Consider the following 17,837-nt stretch of genomic DNA (forward strand, 5'->3'; position numbering starts at 1 on the left):
TTTCCCACAATGATGAAAAGATCCCAAGTTGGTCGCAAACATTCTTTTTGGAATGACTACTGGGGATAGTTTTGAGGGTAATAAAGGTTTTTGGGGCCCAATTAATCAGAATCACATGGAGCCCATTTTGACCATCATTGTGTACTTTTGTGCAACTCCATGGATCTTCCTCAAACTCAGATAAAAATGGCCCACAATTTGGTGGCACCTGCCATTACAATTTGGATGCAACCATTATAGCATGCAATTGATGGAGCTGCTGGTGTGGAAGCATGTAGATGACCGCTTATCTGCCCGTGGGGTCAAGGCTGGTAATTACTTTTGCAACACTTCTTATGATTTGTACCTTTAAGCCATTTACACATTATTTGGAACTGAGGGAAGCAATGCAGTTGAGTTGATGTCTCTTGACTTGAGTACATGTCTCTTATCCCTAAGCTTTTGGACTGAACATATTTCTCACTTGCAACAGTAAGTCTGTTTGAGTTTCGGTCTTGAATTGCCACTCCTGGTTCATAGTGAATGTCCCAAAGACAGCGTTGACGTTGGAAGTAACATAAATGCTTAACTAGTGTTCCTCTTTCCTAGTAGTTAGAAGATATCTTTCTTATTTAAAGCTTCATTAAAAATGCTATGCAATTAAATAGACAATTGGAATACAAATTAATGTATGTAAACTACTGTAGTGACTGCATATTTGGTCATTATTGTCCCGAAAAATTAACAATGGAGTGGTCAAATGATTGACAATATGCAAAGCTATAGTTACAAGGCCAACGAGTGATATTAGAACAAAGCCCTCCCCAAAGGGACAGGTGATATTACAAACATATACTACTGCCCTACGTTGTGATCATACCCCTGCTTTTGATTGTTCCTAGTCGACAATCTTACCCTTCTGAAATTCTAAATTACTGTAGCAATCAGGGTGAATTGCATGAATCTGCTAACATCAGGGTGATGAAAACATTTGATTATTCCACAGATAGCCAATATGAACAACCTAAGCTGCATTTAATATGCAAATCCAGGCAACCTATTGACAGCATTTCGATCTCTCAGCATAAATTCCAAGCAGAAAGGTTTCTGCAGTATCTAAATGCAGACGTTGTAGGTCAATTTTGTATAGAATTAGATAGTAATAAGGCCTCGAAATTTCTTCGAGTGGCCCGCCAGACAATCATCATGAACTGAATCTCAGCTTCAAGACAATATGCAGCTGGCCGGCTGCAGATTTGGACAAAGATATCGGCCATTCAACACTGTCATTTCTTTCTGTTTGGTTCCCTTTGGCAAATGACACAAGGTCAAGGAGTATCCTATGAAGGTGATTCATATTCATTTAAACACGGATCAATCAATGTAGTTTTGGCTTATATTAATTTGTCCTGACATATGTACTTCCTAATAATATTGAAGCGTCTAATAAAACTATAGCTCCGATCTGCTTTGCTTCAAACAACAGAAAGAAAAGAGGAGACCAACTCATTTATATCAAGCTAAAATCCAAGAATGTAAAACAAGCTCAGGATCCAGGGACTTACAGCGACAGAATGAAAGGAATAATGGGTACGCATCTTTTTTCAAATTTAAAAGAAAACTTCGCAATCATTTTCAAAATACTCTTATTTAAATAAGTCAGAAATCACGTCCAATTGTCATGTTAAAAACAACCCAACTCCCCCAGCTACTGAGGAAATCATAATCCAAATCCAGTCCTCCATATCAAACGTAGGAGAATATAGGAACATCTGAATTCATTGTTAAGAGAAGAAAATGGATGTCATAGAAAAGCTTGTAATCCTTCTCGCAGGTTCTTTCTGCCTGTACCTCCTCATATCTCTAGTCAAGGTCCTCTACCAGTATTGGTGGGTGCCGCTCCGTATACAGCATTTACTGAGTTCACGGGGAATTAAAGGACCTCCTTACCGATTCATCCACGGAAACAATAAGGAAGTTAACCATTTCAGAAAGGAAGCATTAAGCAAACATATGGCCTTGACACATGATATATTTCCCAAAGTGCTACCTCATGTTTACTCCTGGATCAATATCTACGGTGAGACAACAAGATGCCTGTTTTTTTTTTCACTATATGATTTCTAACTTCCAGTTCCATAAAAAGATTGACCCTTTTTTAAACTTTGATTAGGGAAGAATTATCTTTATTGGGACGGTATTCAAGCTCAAGTGGCGATTACCGAACCAGAGCTAGTCAAAGAGGTTCTGAAAAATAGTGAAAAAGCTTTTCCAAAACCGAAGCCACCAATCTACGTTAGCAGGCTACTGGGGGACGGGCTTGTGACAACCGAAGGTGAAAAATGGGCGAAGCAGAGGAAGTTAGCCAATTATGTTTTTCATGGGGAGAGCTTAAAAGTAAAACTTCGAAACTAAAACAACTTGACTATAGATTATTAGCAGCTGTGATTTATGAATTAGTTGTGATTAAGCATAGAATAATTATCTATGAATAAGAGATAGGTGTCAAATTTTGGCAATCTTATGTTGTTTGCTTACAAATTGGAGGATGGTTTTGGCAGAACATGATTCCAGCAGTAATTGCTAGCGTTGAAAGAATGCTAGAGCAGTGGAAAGGTCAGGAAGGCAAAGAGATCGAAGTGTTTCAGGAATTTAGATTGCTGACTTCAGAAGTGATATCGAGAACAGCTTTTGGTAGCAGTTACTTGGAAGGGAAGAAGATTTTCGACATGCTGATGGAGCTCTCAATAATTGTGAACAGAAGTTTATTTAAGGCCAGGATCCCTGGCATCAAGTATGTTCCTCTAGGCTTAACTAATCCCAAGTTTTTCCTTGATTTTCAAAGAAAATGAATAAGAATTTTTGTTTTATGTATTCTCCCAATATATGGCTTACATTGGTTTGCTTTTGCAGTAAGTTCTGGAAAACTGATGACGATATAGAGTCAGAGAAACTTGAAAAAGGAATACATGATTCTGTGATGGAGATTGTTAAGAAAAGAGAAGACAAAGTAGTGAGTGGAGAAGCTGACAGCTTCGGTAGTGATTTTCTGGGATTGCTTATAACTTCCTATCATGATTTGGACGACAAAAACAGGCTTTCGGTTGAAGATTTGGTAGATGAGTGCAAAACATTCTACTTTGCTGGACAGGAAACTACTAATTCCTTGCTTGCATGGACTGTCTTGCTTTTAGCAGTCCATAGAGATTGGCAAGAGAAAGCAAGAAGAGAGGTGATTGAGATATTTGGCAACCAAAATCCACATTCTGAAGGCCTTGCCAAGCTAAAAATAGTAAGCAAACTGCAAATCTCTAATCATTTCAATAGCGTACACTGCTGAGCATTTAGTAATTTAAATTCTGAGTTCTAATTGAATATATTAAATTCCTATTCTGCAAACAGATCACCATGATCATGTACGAAACTCTAAGATTGTACGCTCCTGTAAATGGCCTGGTAAGAAAAGTTGGAAGAGAAGTTCAATTGGGAAAGCTAGTCCTCCCTGCTGGTATAGAGTTTATGATCCCAAACATGGCACTTCACCATGACCCTCAATTATGGGGAGATGATGTGCGTCTTTTTAAACCGGAGAGATTTGCCGAAGGGATTGCCAAAGCTACCAAATACAATGCAGCTGCGTTTATTCCCTTTGGGTTGGGACCTCGATCTTGTGTTGGTATGAGCTTTGCGACCACAGAAACAAAGACTGCTCTCTCGATGATTCTCCAACGCTACTCCATTGCCCTCTCCCCTGCATATGTCCACTCACCAGTAATTAATCTTACCCTTCGGCCTCAACATGGAATTCAAGTAATACTTCAGTCACTGCACTGTGATGCTTAAGAATGCTGCTGTAATCTTTATCCTTAAGATGTTAAAACATGTAATCACTTCAAAGTGAGAAACGGTATCTAGTAATATTGATCAATTTACTGTGTTGGCAACAAAGAAACAAGATTGTGTTCTTCTGATTGCTTTAATCAGGACAATATTACTTGCTTTTTCTTTTTGGTTATTGAATCCATCAACTTAAGCCAAGAGGAACCAAGGATTATACTTCAACCAGTCCCTACTGCAAGAAATAGTGCATTGCAACTTGCTGCATGTTCCAGCAAGGGGACAATCCCAGGCTTTCATAGGAGATGGAAGGGAAGCCAGGAGGTTCAAAAGTTTTGATCAATTAACTGGTGACGGACTATTAAGCCAAGCCCTTGAAGCTTTATTTACTTTTACTTACTCCAAAAGATGACCTGTTTGTCTTTCATAGCTAACTTCGATGAAACAAATCGAAGGTAATGTATAATGCTCATTAACCACTCACAATATTATCATAAAAACAAGAAAGCATTAAACTCCACGAAGGACATACACTCACTACTTTAGAATTAAACTGCATGAATACATAATAGAATTAGACATTGTAATAATTACATAGGCTCTGAAGCCATTCTCCAAAGAGTAAATGGGATGAAGTACATCATAATAAAATTAGCACACCAATCAGAGATTCATTACAGAGCATTCTTCACCACCATTCAAAGAAAAAATTCACTTCTCTCCATCCCAAACTTACATATGCACCATTTCATCAATAATCCATTAAATATGTTATCAGATAATGCATCAGAAACTTCAAATCAGTCCCAAATCATTCCAATCCGGTTCCATATCAGAAACCACACCATTATCTAAAAACTTTTTAAATTACATACAAACCCACAAATTTGATTACCAAAAGCAAACAAAATCCAACTTTGTTACTAAAATTGAGTAACCATGACACCGATACAAACACTAAAGCAAGTAAAACGCATAGTCCCTTAATACACTAATTTCTTGAACCACAAAATTCAATTACAAAATAATAAAAAAAAAGCTGACTAAACATACTAACACAAGGGTTGGGTATTTTATTTATGTTCAACTTTACATGTATATATGCAATTTCTTTGAACAAAATTAACCAACAAAGTAATCTATAAGCTTAAAGATAACATACCTAAATTTTCAATGATTAAGAAACCCAAATTAGAATACTCTTCAATAATTTACTTCACTTTACTTAGCATGATGGTGGCTAATCATAATTGTGATTAATTATGAAATTGGACTGATCCCAAAAATCAAACCCAAATTGAATCTAAAGATAAAATAAAATCAGAATTAATTATATATTATTCATAAAAAATTGAGTACATGTAATGATTAATCTAATCCAAACTAAAGAACTTCATCTTCGTCATACTTTTCTTCTTTTTTTGTTATGAACAGATAAGAGTGTCGCCCAAGTCTAACGGACAATCTTGAAAGCACCCTCAATTATGACTAAATCATTCTTATCCAAGTAGACTAAGAGCGCCACTTTCTTGTAATATTTCCTAATCATAGCAACATCAACTACAAATAAAGAATATTCGATAAAGAGAGTCGAATACAAGACTTTAGTATCGTCCATTTTCATCTTCATGCAAAAGTTTAGTGCGGAAGCAAACTTGTGAACCAAATAAGTGGCGATGTATTTTTAAACCATTCATAACTCAGGATTCAAGTCAAGCATTGGAAACCCTTGTTGAATGGCCATTTCAATGTTTTCCAATTTGAAGTATTCTTCTATAATTTCTTTACTTCTTCAATTGCAATCTTCGTAAATTGAGATTGACAGAAATAAAGACGAAAATCAGTCATCATAATACAATTTTTTTAAAGAAAGGCAAAATGATATGAGATTTAGTATTTGAAATATAAGATTTAAGATTTTGTGAGTTAAAATAATGCTATTTATATTATTGAGCAATTTTGCATTTAAAAGTAGCTAATTTTGTTTGGAAGGCATCTAAAACAAGTCACTTTTCTTTAATTTCAAATATGGCATCTAAAACAAGCTACTTTTCTTAGTTTCAAATCAGGATACAATGTAGTAAGTGATTAGGAGTTGTGGCTCGAGAAAGGTAGGCCAGCAGAGAAATCTAAGAACCATTGTGGTAGAGAGATGGTGTGGCTGGGTTGGAGTCTTAGATGTTAAATTATGGAGAATGGAATATGGCTCTTGTTAGGAAGTCTTTGTTTTAGGTTGGGTTGAACAGAGATAAATAGAGTATTGGTATTCAAAAGAAAGCACACACACTTCATTCATAATCCTGAAAATATATATAGCCTACTAGTTACTTGGTAGTTATAAAAAATATTTCAAGTAAAGGCATAATAAAAGTAACTGAACACAACAACATGTTTTCAATTTTCACGTACAAGTCATGTTGCCATTTTCAACTGACAATAACTAGTCACCAAGATTATCAACAATACTCCTCCTTAATGCTTGCAACTTGAATCGTCAACTTATTTTTGTTAAGTTCAAACCTCGACTTAGACTGAGACTTGGTCATAATGTCTGCAACCTGGTCCTCTGATTTGCAATATTGCACAAGTATCTCCCTTTTATTTTATGCATCTTTGAGGGCATCGTACTTGACGTTGATGTCCTTAGTTTTCCCATGAAATATAGGATTCTTGGTCATGGATATTGTTGATTTGTTATCAACAAACAGCTTTGTAGGATTTGTTTGATCCATGCCAAGATCATGTAGAATTTTCCTCAGCTAAATCGCTTGATTTGAAGCTTTAACTACTACCACATATTCTACCTCATATGAGGATTGCATCACTATATTCTGCTTGTGAAAATATAAACACTTATTTTTCAATAATAAAAAAATATTAAACATACTAAAATAAAACAAATAAACCAAAAAAATATAATAACAAAAAAAATAAAAAAATGAGAAAACAAACGAAAATTTTAATTTTGACAAAAAAGAAGCCACCCAACACAATAGGGTGCGTTTGCACCCTAACAAGCACAATTGTGCCTTGCCAAACACGAAAGATTCCCATTTGGCAGGACCACTATCGCAAGGTGTCGGGCAAGGCACAAATGGCTACATCCCCAGCACTTGGGCAGCTATAAAAGTTGTCCTCTTTCCAAATCAAAAAGAAGATTTTTGAGGGTGCAAGAAAACCTAAAAAAAATATTGGAGAGAGTTTTTGAAAGCCCTAAAAATCCTTTTCCACAAAAAACCTTAGAGTGGAAAAACAAAAAAAATGATTTGTCAAAAAGGCTTTAAGATTTAGGAGTTTAGGAATGGTTTGGGGCTATGTATCATAGTCCACACCAACCTTTGGGAGGTATTGTCCATTTTGGACAGTTGGTTTTATGGTTTTATATCATAAAAAGCACCTTATAGTTTGAAAGTAGTGTAAACTCTTATATTCCCAACATTACTTTAGTACATAGTCAATGTAAGATTCATGACTTTCCTATCTAGGATGATGACATCCTCTCTTACTCATCGTTGAAAATTTCTCTTCAGTGCAGGATTTTATAGCTCAACTCACTGAGAGTATTATCTCAACGATGTGAAATTCACGTCCATGTGAGGACTGTGACATTGTGGGTGGATAGATCGACAATCGTGAATAGGGTATTTGGCGATGGCAAAAATGTTTTGCTTTAAAAGGGGTTAGGGTTTGTTTTAGAGAGAAGGTAGAGAGAGTTATTTGTAGAGAGAGAAAATGGAGGTGGAAATGGGGAGGAAAGCGAGAAAAGAGGTATTAAATAGTTAGGGTTTAGGTTATAAATGGTTGTCAGTTAAAGGATAGAGGGAGAGTAAGAAGAGAAAGCCAAATGACATTAAGTAACAAGAGGTTGTGAAATTGCCAAAATGGCAACGTTTGGAGAAAGAGGAGATCATATTAGTGAAGTAGATCTGCAGGCTTTCAAAGGCCTAATCATTAGAATTGGTTTAAGCCCAACGAGAGGTAAGGCCTGTTCCTTTTGCTTTGGGTTTAATTTGTAGATTTGAGATTCTTGAGCTTATTTAATTGATTTGCATATGTTTGATCCTAGTAAGGTTTAGGATATGAAGAAATGAAATGAGATTTATTTTTGAATAGAATAAGTGAAAAAATATAAAAAGATTCCTTTTAAATGTAAGGAATGAAAATGGAGGGTAAGGAAACAAAAAATTGTGGATAGGTGAAAAAATATATTTAGCTTCTTTAAAAAAATATATATAGAAAAATGTTTGGTTATGAAAATATATCTAACAAATAAAATATATGTAGAAAAGAAATGAATAATTGATCATAAAAATGGTAGGTAGATATTAAATATAGGAAAAGTAAATATTTAGTGGTAGAAATAGATTTATTTAGATTGAAAATATTTATAGAAAAGGAATGTATATTTAGGTATAGAATATGTCTAGGAAGAAATATAAAACATGGGAAAAGGTGAAATATTAGACATAATCATAAAATACTTAGTTATGTAAGTTTATATAGATATCAAATGGGAGTAGAAATGTACTAGGAAAAATTAAAATTAATATCTAATAAAATATGATAGTATCAAGTTGATTGAAATAAATAGCTTTATGTAAAATTGGGATAGGAATAAATAAAAAGGAAAAAGAATGAAAATATGATAAGATAAAATAAAGATAAAAATGTATTGGTATAAAATGGGATAACTATCTGAATTAACTTCTCAATGATAAGATTTCTCTGAGAAGCTTGTAAGGATAAGTTTCTTCAAAAAATTCTCTAGGTGAGATGACATTTTCGGATTTTACCAAAATGATGAGAGGATTCGGTAATGGCCTCGATAAAAGGTTGTCAATTGTAATAATTAATTGTGAATTTGCACTTCATTGACAAGTGCGCACTAATATAAGAACAATGATTCCAATGATGAGATCTTTTGGGGGAAGTTTGTAAAGATAAGCTATCTCAAGAAATTCTTTAGGTGAGAATTTGTTTTTAAATTTTACTAGAAAGATGGGAAGATCCTAGTAACATTTTCAATAAAAGACTTTGATTCGTATTTAACAAATTATAATGTACATTATACCATATGACACTTATCTTGTTTAAAATTGTCAATCTCAGTGATGTAATTTCTCGAAGAGGCTTGAAAGGATAAGTTTTGTTGAAGAATTTTCTAAGTAAGATGACATTCTCAAATTTTACCAGAACTTTGGGAAGATCCAAGAAATGGCATCAATAAAAGATTGTCAATTGTAATAATTAATTATGAACTTGCATTCCATCAACATGCGTACATACAAACAATGGTCCTGAGCCTTTTCCTTTGAACAATAATTAATATGTACATATTGTTGTAAGCATCAACTAAGCCTTTTCCTTTCATCTTAGCAACTATAGCATGATCTGCGTTGCTGTCGAGATGCATGGCTCTCTTATTGTTTAATGCTTGGAGAGCATTAACTACATCTGTGAGTTGAAATTATAGAGAACCTTTGAACCTTCAAGTGATGAGATGGTGGGTTCAAACCTCTCAAGTAAGGATATCAAAGCCTTTTTGACAACTGTCTTTTCAAGTAGACTTTTTTCTAAAAGTCTTACTTGGTTGGCTATTTTCATCAATTTTTCAATGTACTCTTTCACTAAGTCAGACTCTTTCATTCGAAAAATTTCAACTTCTTTCATAAACTTGAGAATTTGAAGTTGCCTTGTCTTGTTAGAACTTTGGAACTCATCTTTAAGTCTGTCCCAAGCCTCCTTTACTGTGGAACAAGCCATAATTCTTGCAAACATTGATTTTGTGACACATGCATATAAAAAGGATAGAGCTTGATATCGTTTAGCAACTTCTTCCCCATGTTGTTTGATGTGGGCAAGTGTTGCCGTTGCTTTCAAGACAAGGGGCTCCGAACCTGTCTCAACAAAGTCCCATAAGTCATAAGCCTATAAGTAGGCTTTTATTTTAACTGGCCAGGATATATAGTTATCACCATTGAAGGTAAGAGGTAACGGGTGTGAAGCTGTGTTGGAGATGGACATATTGCTATTGATTTCCAATTTTGTAAAGTTGTGATTTTAGTTGGTGGTATGTTTACAGTCCCTCAAGAGCTTAGTTTTGCTTTGATACTATGTTAAATTATGAAAACTGGAATATGGCTCTCGTGAAGAAGCCTTTGTTTTAAGTTGGGTTGAACAAAGATGAACAGAGTATTGGTACTTAAAAGAAAAGCACACACACTTGATTCATAATCTTAAAAATATTTACAACCTACTAGTTATTTGATAGTTATAAAAGATACTACAAGTAAAGGCATGATAAAAGTAATTGAACATAGCAACATGTTTTCAACTTTCATGTACAAATCATGCTGCCATTTTCAACTGACAATAACTCGTTGCCAGTACTATCAACAACACCACAGAGATGAGCGAAGAAAAGGAAACAGGTTAAGGGTTCAAAAGATGACTTTTATCACTTGATAAAACGACACCATATGGCAGGACAGAAAGAAGCATTAAGAACTTATCATTACAACAGATTAACAATAAACGACGTTGTTTCCTCCGTTGGGTTCCCTGGCCAGGCCAGTTTTGATCAGGCCTGTATTAGCCTGTGGCTCGTTTGGAAGGGGTAAGCTCACTCTGCATAAAAAGGTATGGGATTGGTGCTTTTATGTACTTTTCATTTATTTTGGTTTTTCATTTTTATATTTTATTTTTGATATTAATAAAATACAGAAAAAAATAATAAAAATAAAAATATATTTTAAATCCATTGATTGGTCATATAATTCACTCTTTCTACCTTGTGCTGGATTTCTTTCTCTTTTGCTACTGTGCCAGCCAAGGCAATAAAATACAGAGTGGGGAAGTCGGAACATCCGCAACTCAGACAAGGATGACTCTTTTGCCGAAACCCATCAGCCACGTATTTCTCTTCCAAACCCATTTCCAGCATCCTAGGTCAATTGCAAACTTTACTTCTGTATCATGTTGTTCCAACAGAGAGAGTTACAGAGCTCAGAAAATGGTAAATGAATTTGATCCGAAAATCCCCATAGAGAAAGCGGTCACTCCACCCAGCTCCTGGTACTCTGACCCCTCCTTTTACGCTTTTGAACTGGATCGAGTCTTCTACAGGGGTTGGCAGGCTGTTGGTTAGTATACTTACTCTTCTTTTGGTTGCGGTTCAGGATACTAACACTGACAATTACTTTTGATATATGTCAAGAATCTGAATCTCTACGTAGATTGTTGAATATTGATTCTGGTTTTTCAGGGTGTTCTGAACAGATAAAAGAAGCTCATGATTATTTCACCGGCAGGTACATTGATTTATCTTGCAATACCCACTGACACCGACCAGAATTTGGTTTATTAGCTCAATGTTAGTTCCCTTCCCCTCACCCAGAAATCACTAACATAATACTATCTTGGTCCTCGGGCCGTGCTTTGTTGTGGAAAACTGGTGTGCCTTATGTTGCCCATTTAACATTCGATGCTCTGTTTTCTGATTCCAGAGTTAAATAGGCTCAATTGTCACGTATAAGAACAAATGAAGGTTTATCGTCTTTATGCAGATTGGGAAATGTAGAGTTTGTGGTCTGCCGGGATGATAATGGGAACATTGCTGCTTTTCACAATGTCTGAGACATCATGCCTCTTTTCTTGTGTCTGGAAGTGGGAAAAAGTCTTGTTTTACATGCCCTTACCATGTAAGTCTGTTTGTATCCCTTCTGATTGACTTAAGAGTATCTTGATTTTTTCTATGTTTTTGCTGTTGATTTGTTTTAGTTTCTTTTATTTCTTTCTTGATGAGAAAGTTTACCCTTTGCTGCAATGGGACTCCTCCCCGATACCTCCCTAAGTTTCCCCTTTTTGCTTTGAAGTTTCAGCTGCCAGAAAATTGTAAAGCACTTGATTTAGAGTTTTGCCCTACCTTTTACACACATAAAACCAGCTACCAGCAGAATTTTTTCTTTAAACTGAGTTCCCTGCCTTAAAATTGTCCTAAATTTATTATGATAAGCTTAAAGAAGAGTTGTGATTAGAGAAGATTAAGCACAATACAAGATGCATTTGAAAATACCATTAAAAGAAAGGTTCTTTCCACACTTCCAGCAGCATGGTAACCATTGCCTAGCAGAAAACTTTGCACCCTGTTCAATAAAGCTAACAAGGTGTTGACAGATTCCTGCTTCATATTTTGGGTGTCTCAGACAATCTTAAGTTCTCCTTTAACAATCCACCTGCTCAATTTATGTTGATTGTTTCATTTGCTCTCATCACCAATATGCTACTTTACATCCAGAGAACCTACTTAAAGTGGAAAATCCTCACAAATGAATTTGTGGCAAAATAAAACTTCCTCTCATGAATAAAATTTTTAGTAAGTGACATTCACCACCAATTATGCTCTTCTGCAAATCAAAATGTGCAGAATTTCTGATGATGACTGAAAACGTCCTTCCTTTTTTAAACAATACTGCAAATCAAGTATTGTCTTTTACTTCCCATTTACTGCTGAGATGCCAACCAGTTTACTTACCAGATATAATCCCTATCCAATTTTTTCTGCAGGGATGGACGTATGAGTTGAATGGAGCGCTTCGTAAGGCAACTAGAATTTCAGGAATACAGGATTTCATTGTAAATGTATGCTGTTGTGCACTTAATTATAATTGTTGCCTTCTTGTTAATTCAATAGCAATATATTTCCTGTTAATGGGATACCTTGGTTGATATCTGTTGCGATTGATGGTAGGAATTTGGACTTATACCAATAAAAGTTGCTACTTGGGGACCATTTGTTCTTCTCAATATGGACAAGGAAATTTTACAGAAGGATGACATTGATACTGACATCCTTGCTAGTGAATGGCTTGGTAGTTGCTCAGAAATATTGAGCCTCAATGGGGTTGATTCCCCACTAACTTATGTTTGTGGACGTGAATACGTCATTGAATGTAACTGGAAGGTGTGTCTCGGTAGCTAATGGAAGATCCTTCAATTTAGTTTGTCTTGATTGGCATTTTATGAGGACCTGTGTATATATATACTCTTGTACATATACATATCTGTTTATATATATATATATATATATGAGCTTCTGTAGTTTTAAGAAAGCTGTGTCTCTTCAAGCCCATGTTTTGTGTCACATTCAAGGTTAATTAGTATTTTAAATACCACAAACAATGATATTTTGTCTCGAACATAACATTCAGCATTCTGAAATTTAATCATCATAAGGTTGTTGTGCATGTTTGATGAACATATACACAGATTGCTGGCAATCTTTTATTTCTTACTTGCAGGTATTCTGTGACAACTACTTAGATGGTGGTTACCATGTACCGTACGCGCACAAAGGCCTTGCATCTGGTCTTACACTTGATTCATACACCACCTCAGTATGCCTCTATCTGATCTTTCTTTGGTTTCGATTTAAGCTTTACAAATTAATGTTGTTTGGCTTGGATGGTTTCGGTTAAGAATTCTATAATGTCACAGGGACATTTATGCATACATCATGTTTGATGTTTCTAAATGAGACTTGTTTCAATATCTCTTGTTCACATTGTGATTTAAATGATTTTCACCACAGTATGTCAGTGATTATTGTTTATGAAACAGATATTTGAAAAAGTTAGCATCCAAAGTGTTGAAGGTGGCTCCAAAGAAATGAAAGATGATCGGCTTGGATCAAATGCTTTATATGCTTTCGTCTATCCAAATTTCATGATTAACAGGTCCTTGTTACTTCCATCTGCATTTTATCCCCACCATCCACTCCTTGTAAATTATCTTTTGTATCGACTTATAGGTATGGACATTGGATGGACACCAATCTGGTAATCCCATTGGGACCTAGGAGATGCCTAGTAGTATTTGACTATTTTCTTGAAGCTTCTCGTAAGGTAAGTTTATTTAGACTTTTGCTAACCTTAAAGTTATTATATAAAGAGCCTGTTGGCTTAATTTTTTTTAGCTTAAAAGCTATTATGAAGTTCTTATGAAAAAGAATAGTTTTTAAAATTAAGTAAAAATTGTTTGTCAAAATAAATTATATAAGTTCTAATTTTGGTTAAAATTACCTTAAAAGGCTATTTATGTCATCTTCAATCACATAATAAACTAAAGCAGAACAAGTTTGCTTCGAGCTTATATAGGTGTGTGCGGCGGTCGGTTTTATCTGTTTCGGTTCAGTTTTTGGTAAAAACCGATCAAAAATTTCTACAATATAACCGACTGAACCGCATAAGATGTAATGTCGGTTTCGGTCCGGTTTTTTAGAGGCTCGATTTCAGTCGGTTCAGTCAGTTTTTAGGGTGGTAGATCAATGGCTGCTTCGGCGGGTGTAAGAGAAGGGAGTAGTCAGGGAGAGGCAGAAAGCACGAAAGGAAGGGGGAGAAATTAGGTTGGGGGGAATTAGGTCACGGACTTGCGTGGGTGGGGGGGGGGGGAGAATTAGGTTGTGGGGCGGGGGGAAATTAGGAGAAATGGGTAAAAGGTAATTTTGCCTTTAAACAAAAAAAAAAAACCCCACCGGTTTTTTGGTCGGTTCGGGGGGAAGGAGTCCCCCCGACAACCGAGCCGATCAGCCAATGAGGCCGATCGGAACAACCGACGGTTGCGGTCGGTTGCCCGGTCGCAACCGACCTCCACACAGTCCTAAGCTTATATACGATTTTAGATATTAAAATCAAAGAAATTCATATAGAAACGGAATAGCTTTCAAATTTTGTATTGCAGTAATAATATTAGATTTTTGTTGATCTAGCAAGCAATCGGAATATGATGTTTCAATTCCCAAAAAAGAAGAGAAAAGAGAAAATGATGTATTTAATGTTAAAATCTTTTTTGGTGAAGAAGAGAGAACCTTTAAATAGTATGTTATGCAATTTTGAATTTTGGGTCTTTTCTCTTAATCTTTATAAAAATAAAAAAGATCAGATTTTGCTATTTTGTTGTCAAGTTTCTTTTTTTATAGTAATTTTTGTAGAGAGAAGTAGAAGAAAGGGAAATTGCGATTTGCGTTGGAGAAGGTTGATTTGCCGAGAGAGGGAAAGGAGAGGGAGATCAATTGAGAAAAGGGTATTTTTGGCTAACATGTTTTTAAAAGAAGAAAGGAGAAAACAGTTTTCTAGAGCTTTCTGTTAAGTTTTTTTTTTTAATTTTATTTTGTAAAAAAAGTTACTTTTTTTTAAAAATTGTGTTTGACTTAGTTTTTACTTTTAAAATGTAAATAAACTGAAAAAAATCAGACTAAACAGGTACGAAGTGATATCTTTTTCCAGTGCATTGCCTTTGCCATATTATCTGTCAGAAAAGATAACCACATCAATTTTCCTTGTTGAAGACTTGGAATCTAAGGCTCAGGAGTAACATTTAGAAGGACAGAAAAGCCTTTCAACTCAAAATTCTTCTATTCAAACAAAGTTCGGAATTTTTTTAAGGGTAAATTACGAAAGGCACCCTGTGGTTTGAGGCAAGAAAAATTTGTCCCTTGAGGTTTGAAAGATGACATTTAACTATCCTGAGGTAATTTGTTAAGCTAACATCTAACAGCATTAACTTATTTCCCTTTGTTCTTCTTGTTAACTACCCTTAGGTTGAATCTGTTAAGTTAACATCTATACTTGCTTATAAGAAAATGCTAACGTTGTTAATAATTTCTACCAAAATAAAGCTCAGGGTGGTTAATTGTCAGTTTTTAAGCCTTAGTAATTTTTTTTTTGAGCAAAACCTTTTTTTTTTTTTGTAATTTACCTCTTTATAATTTTCATATAGGAACTTGTAAAGGAGATCTTACCTACCAAATAAAATCTTAGAGCTCGAGGCATCTTATCGGATACATGTTGCAGTGTCTGTGGTGAGCATGAGGAGACTTTAAGGCACGTTTTCTTTGAATGTTTTTTTAGTAGAAGGATCAGTTTCACTACATGTGGACATAAAAGCAATATTATTTGGTTTGGAGATGACCTGCATACGGGTTTTAACAACTTGATAATTGAAAGTGGTTCCTTAATGGCTGTTAAGGATTCACAAAGTCAGAGACTAGTAATGGGAGTGGGGTAGTATGGTGCATGATATCACTTGTTTAGCTGCTGATTGCTCTAAATATCAATTCATTCATATCAGGTAGAAGCCACTTCTTTGGCTCATGCTTTAGCTAGGATTGAGTCCAATAAGGACGATCATAAAGTTTTGTAACTTGGATGTTGTCTGATTTTAATCTAGCTTTTACAATCAAAAGGAAAACAAAAATTATCAATAGGAGATAACTGATGGTAACCTTTCTGTTTTTAAGACAGAGATATTGGTTGCAATCTTCTGAGGCAAGGGGGAGAAGAAGGGTGTCTCTGCATATTGCTGGCATTTGTTTGAGGATGACCTGAAGAAAATTGTAATACCGAGTAAAAAAGTCATCTAGTTCATCCACAATAGTATGCAGGTTCAAAACAGAAAAGCCTTTTGACTACGAATATTTAAAACATTTTCCTAGAGACTATAGAATAGAGAAGAAAAGAAAGGGAAAGGGGAAGGATGGTTATATGAATTATCATGGGTGGGTGGGTCTGTCTGCAACCATGCCTATGTGCTTCTACACACACAATATGTACTAGAAGGATGATTGTATCAACCATTGTGTTAGAACATGTGTGCGTCCACCATAGTATGCAGGGTCAAAAAGGAAAAGCCTTTTGACTATGAATATTTAAAATCATTTTTCTAGAAACGTTAGAGTAGAGAAGAAAAGAAAAGGAAGGGGAAGGTGGTTATATGAATTATTTTGGATGGGTGTGTCTGTCTGCCACCATGTCTATGTGCTTCTACACTCACTATGTACTAGAAGGATGATTGTATCAACCATTGTGTTAGTACATGTGTGCATCCACCATAGTCTGCAGGGTCAAAAAGGACAAGCCTTTTGACTACGAATATTCAAAAGCATTTTTCTGGAGACGTTAGAGTAGAGAAGAAAAGAAAGGGAAGGGGAAGGGGAAGGATGTTTATATGAATTATTTTGGGTGGGTTTAGCTCTTTGCAACCATGCCTATCTGCTTCTACACTCGCAATTTTGTAGTAGAAGGATGATAGTATCAACCATTGTGTTAGTACATGTGTGCATGTTCACCTGCACTCAAATCACACATGCACAACCACAAAAATGTCTCCTTTCCTTATATCTAATCTTTAACAGCTTGCAGGTGATAACAATAATTAAATGTTGGTTATAATCATAGAAAGATTTCTCACATCAAGCTGTGAATAATTGAAAATTTTTTTGGTGGAAAACTGATCCTATTCAGTGTTTCTAATGCTACTTTGATCTCTTGTCTTGTATAATGAAATTGGTCGTCTTAAACACTTTATCTCTTGTATTATTTGTTCTCTTTGTAATATTTAGCAAATTGAGATTTCAAGATTTTTCTTCAGATGGGCAGTTGTGTTGTCTTTATAGGCTCAGTAACTTAAATGCCTATAGTTAATAATCTAGATGATAAAAAATAAAAGCAACATTTATAGATAATTCTCCTTTAACATTGTTTTCTACTTCCGAGCTGAAATTTCATGAAGACTCTCTAATGTTGTCAGATATCACTGCATGCTTTACGTGTGAACTTCCTTTCACTTTTGACAGGAAAATATTTAAAATCTCAAGAATGTGTTTGCAATGAAGAGTTATGAAGCTATTATATACTACAAATTTATTACTGTACTTCTATGCCTTGACCTCTAAATAGTGCAATCGTACTAAATTACATGCTTCTATTTTTGCATAATTTTGGATTATATCAAGTTGATGTATGGGTAATGTTGTTTCAGAAGGGATGCTTTGGGCTTAATATCTTATATCTTAGCCTTCCACATGTTGTCTTCTGTATGATATGGCATTTGAAAGTGCATGTCTGTCTAAATAAATATGCTGACAGTAACTGGTATTAATATTTTCCCTCTGCCTAAAGAGCAGGATTTGAATCCCTCCTTCCCTAATTATATAAAACACAAACCAGTATTAACATTCTTTCTGT

At 35.1% G+C, this 17,837-nt stretch overlaps 2 protein-coding genes and 1 long non-coding RNA gene across 5 annotated transcripts in view; all 3 read left to right on the top strand.

Annotated features, from left to right (window-relative positions):
- The first annotated feature begins 1,730 nt into the window (after nucleotides 1–1,730).
- Nucleotides 1,731–3,879, top strand: LOC110421309 (cytochrome P450 CYP749A22-like). The gene is made up of 5 exons (XM_021434879.1): nucleotides 1,731–2,059; nucleotides 2,153–2,376; nucleotides 2,541–2,773; nucleotides 2,893–3,271; nucleotides 3,382–3,879. Exons 1-5 carry the CDS (start codon nucleotides 1,777–1,779, stop codon nucleotides 3,820–3,822), a joined length of 1,560 nt encoding a protein of 519 aa, XP_021290554.1. The 5' UTR covers nucleotides 1,731–1,776; the 3' UTR covers nucleotides 3,823–3,879.
- A 6,984-nt stretch (nucleotides 3,880–10,863) lies between these two features.
- LOC110421671 (choline monooxygenase, putative (CMO-like)) overlaps nucleotides 10,864–17,837 on the top strand; it is a 9,111-nt gene continuing 2,137 nt past the window's right edge. Inside the window, exons 1-8 of one of the 3 annotated variants that reach the window (XM_021435315.2) lie at nucleotides 10,864–10,958; nucleotides 11,081–11,126; nucleotides 11,382–11,516; nucleotides 12,382–12,456; nucleotides 12,566–12,778; nucleotides 13,116–13,211; nucleotides 13,435–13,550; nucleotides 13,625–13,718. In XM_021435315.2, coding sequence (XP_021290990.2) covers nucleotides 12,623–12,778; nucleotides 13,116–13,211; nucleotides 13,435–13,550; nucleotides 13,625–13,718 — 462 coding nt within the window. In that variant the 5' untranslated portion in view covers nucleotides 10,864–10,958; nucleotides 11,081–11,126; nucleotides 11,382–11,516; nucleotides 12,382–12,456; nucleotides 12,566–12,622. Of the gene's footprint in view, nucleotides 10,959–11,080; nucleotides 11,189–11,381; nucleotides 11,517–12,381; nucleotides 12,457–12,565; nucleotides 12,779–13,115; nucleotides 13,212–13,434; nucleotides 13,551–13,624; nucleotides 13,719–17,837 lie in introns of those variants that run through there. The other 2 variants (XM_089784500.1, XM_089784499.1) reach the window with 2 other exon arrangements.
- On the top strand, nucleotides 14,303–16,138 carry LOC149526859 (uncharacterized). Its single transcript, XR_016351570.1, has 3 exons — nucleotides 14,303–15,342; nucleotides 15,592–15,695; nucleotides 16,116–16,138. It is a non-coding gene; the product is annotated as an uncharacterized LOC149526859 (long non-coding RNA).

The sequence above is a fragment of the Theobroma umbraticum genome, unplaced genomic scaffold (genome assembly GCF_002168275.2).
Source record: "Theobroma umbraticum cultivar Fairchild unplaced genomic scaffold, ASM216827v3 scaffold_130.0, whole genome shotgun sequence".
Taxonomy (NCBI): Eukaryota; Viridiplantae; Streptophyta; class Magnoliopsida; order Malvales; family Malvaceae; genus Theobroma; species Theobroma umbraticum.

Coding starts and splice junctions, on each gene's coding strand:
- LOC110421309 (XM_021434879.1), top strand. CDS start 1,777: ATGGATGTCATAGAAAAGCTTGTAATCCTTCTCGCAGGTTCTTTCTGC. Junction 2,060..2,152: donor CTCCTGGATCAATATCTACG/GTGAGACAACAA, acceptor AACTTTGATTAG/GGAAGAATTATCTTTATTGG. Junction 3,272..3,381: donor GCCTTGCCAAGCTAAAAATA/GTAAGCAAACTG, acceptor TTCTGCAAACAG/ATCACCATGATCATGTACGA.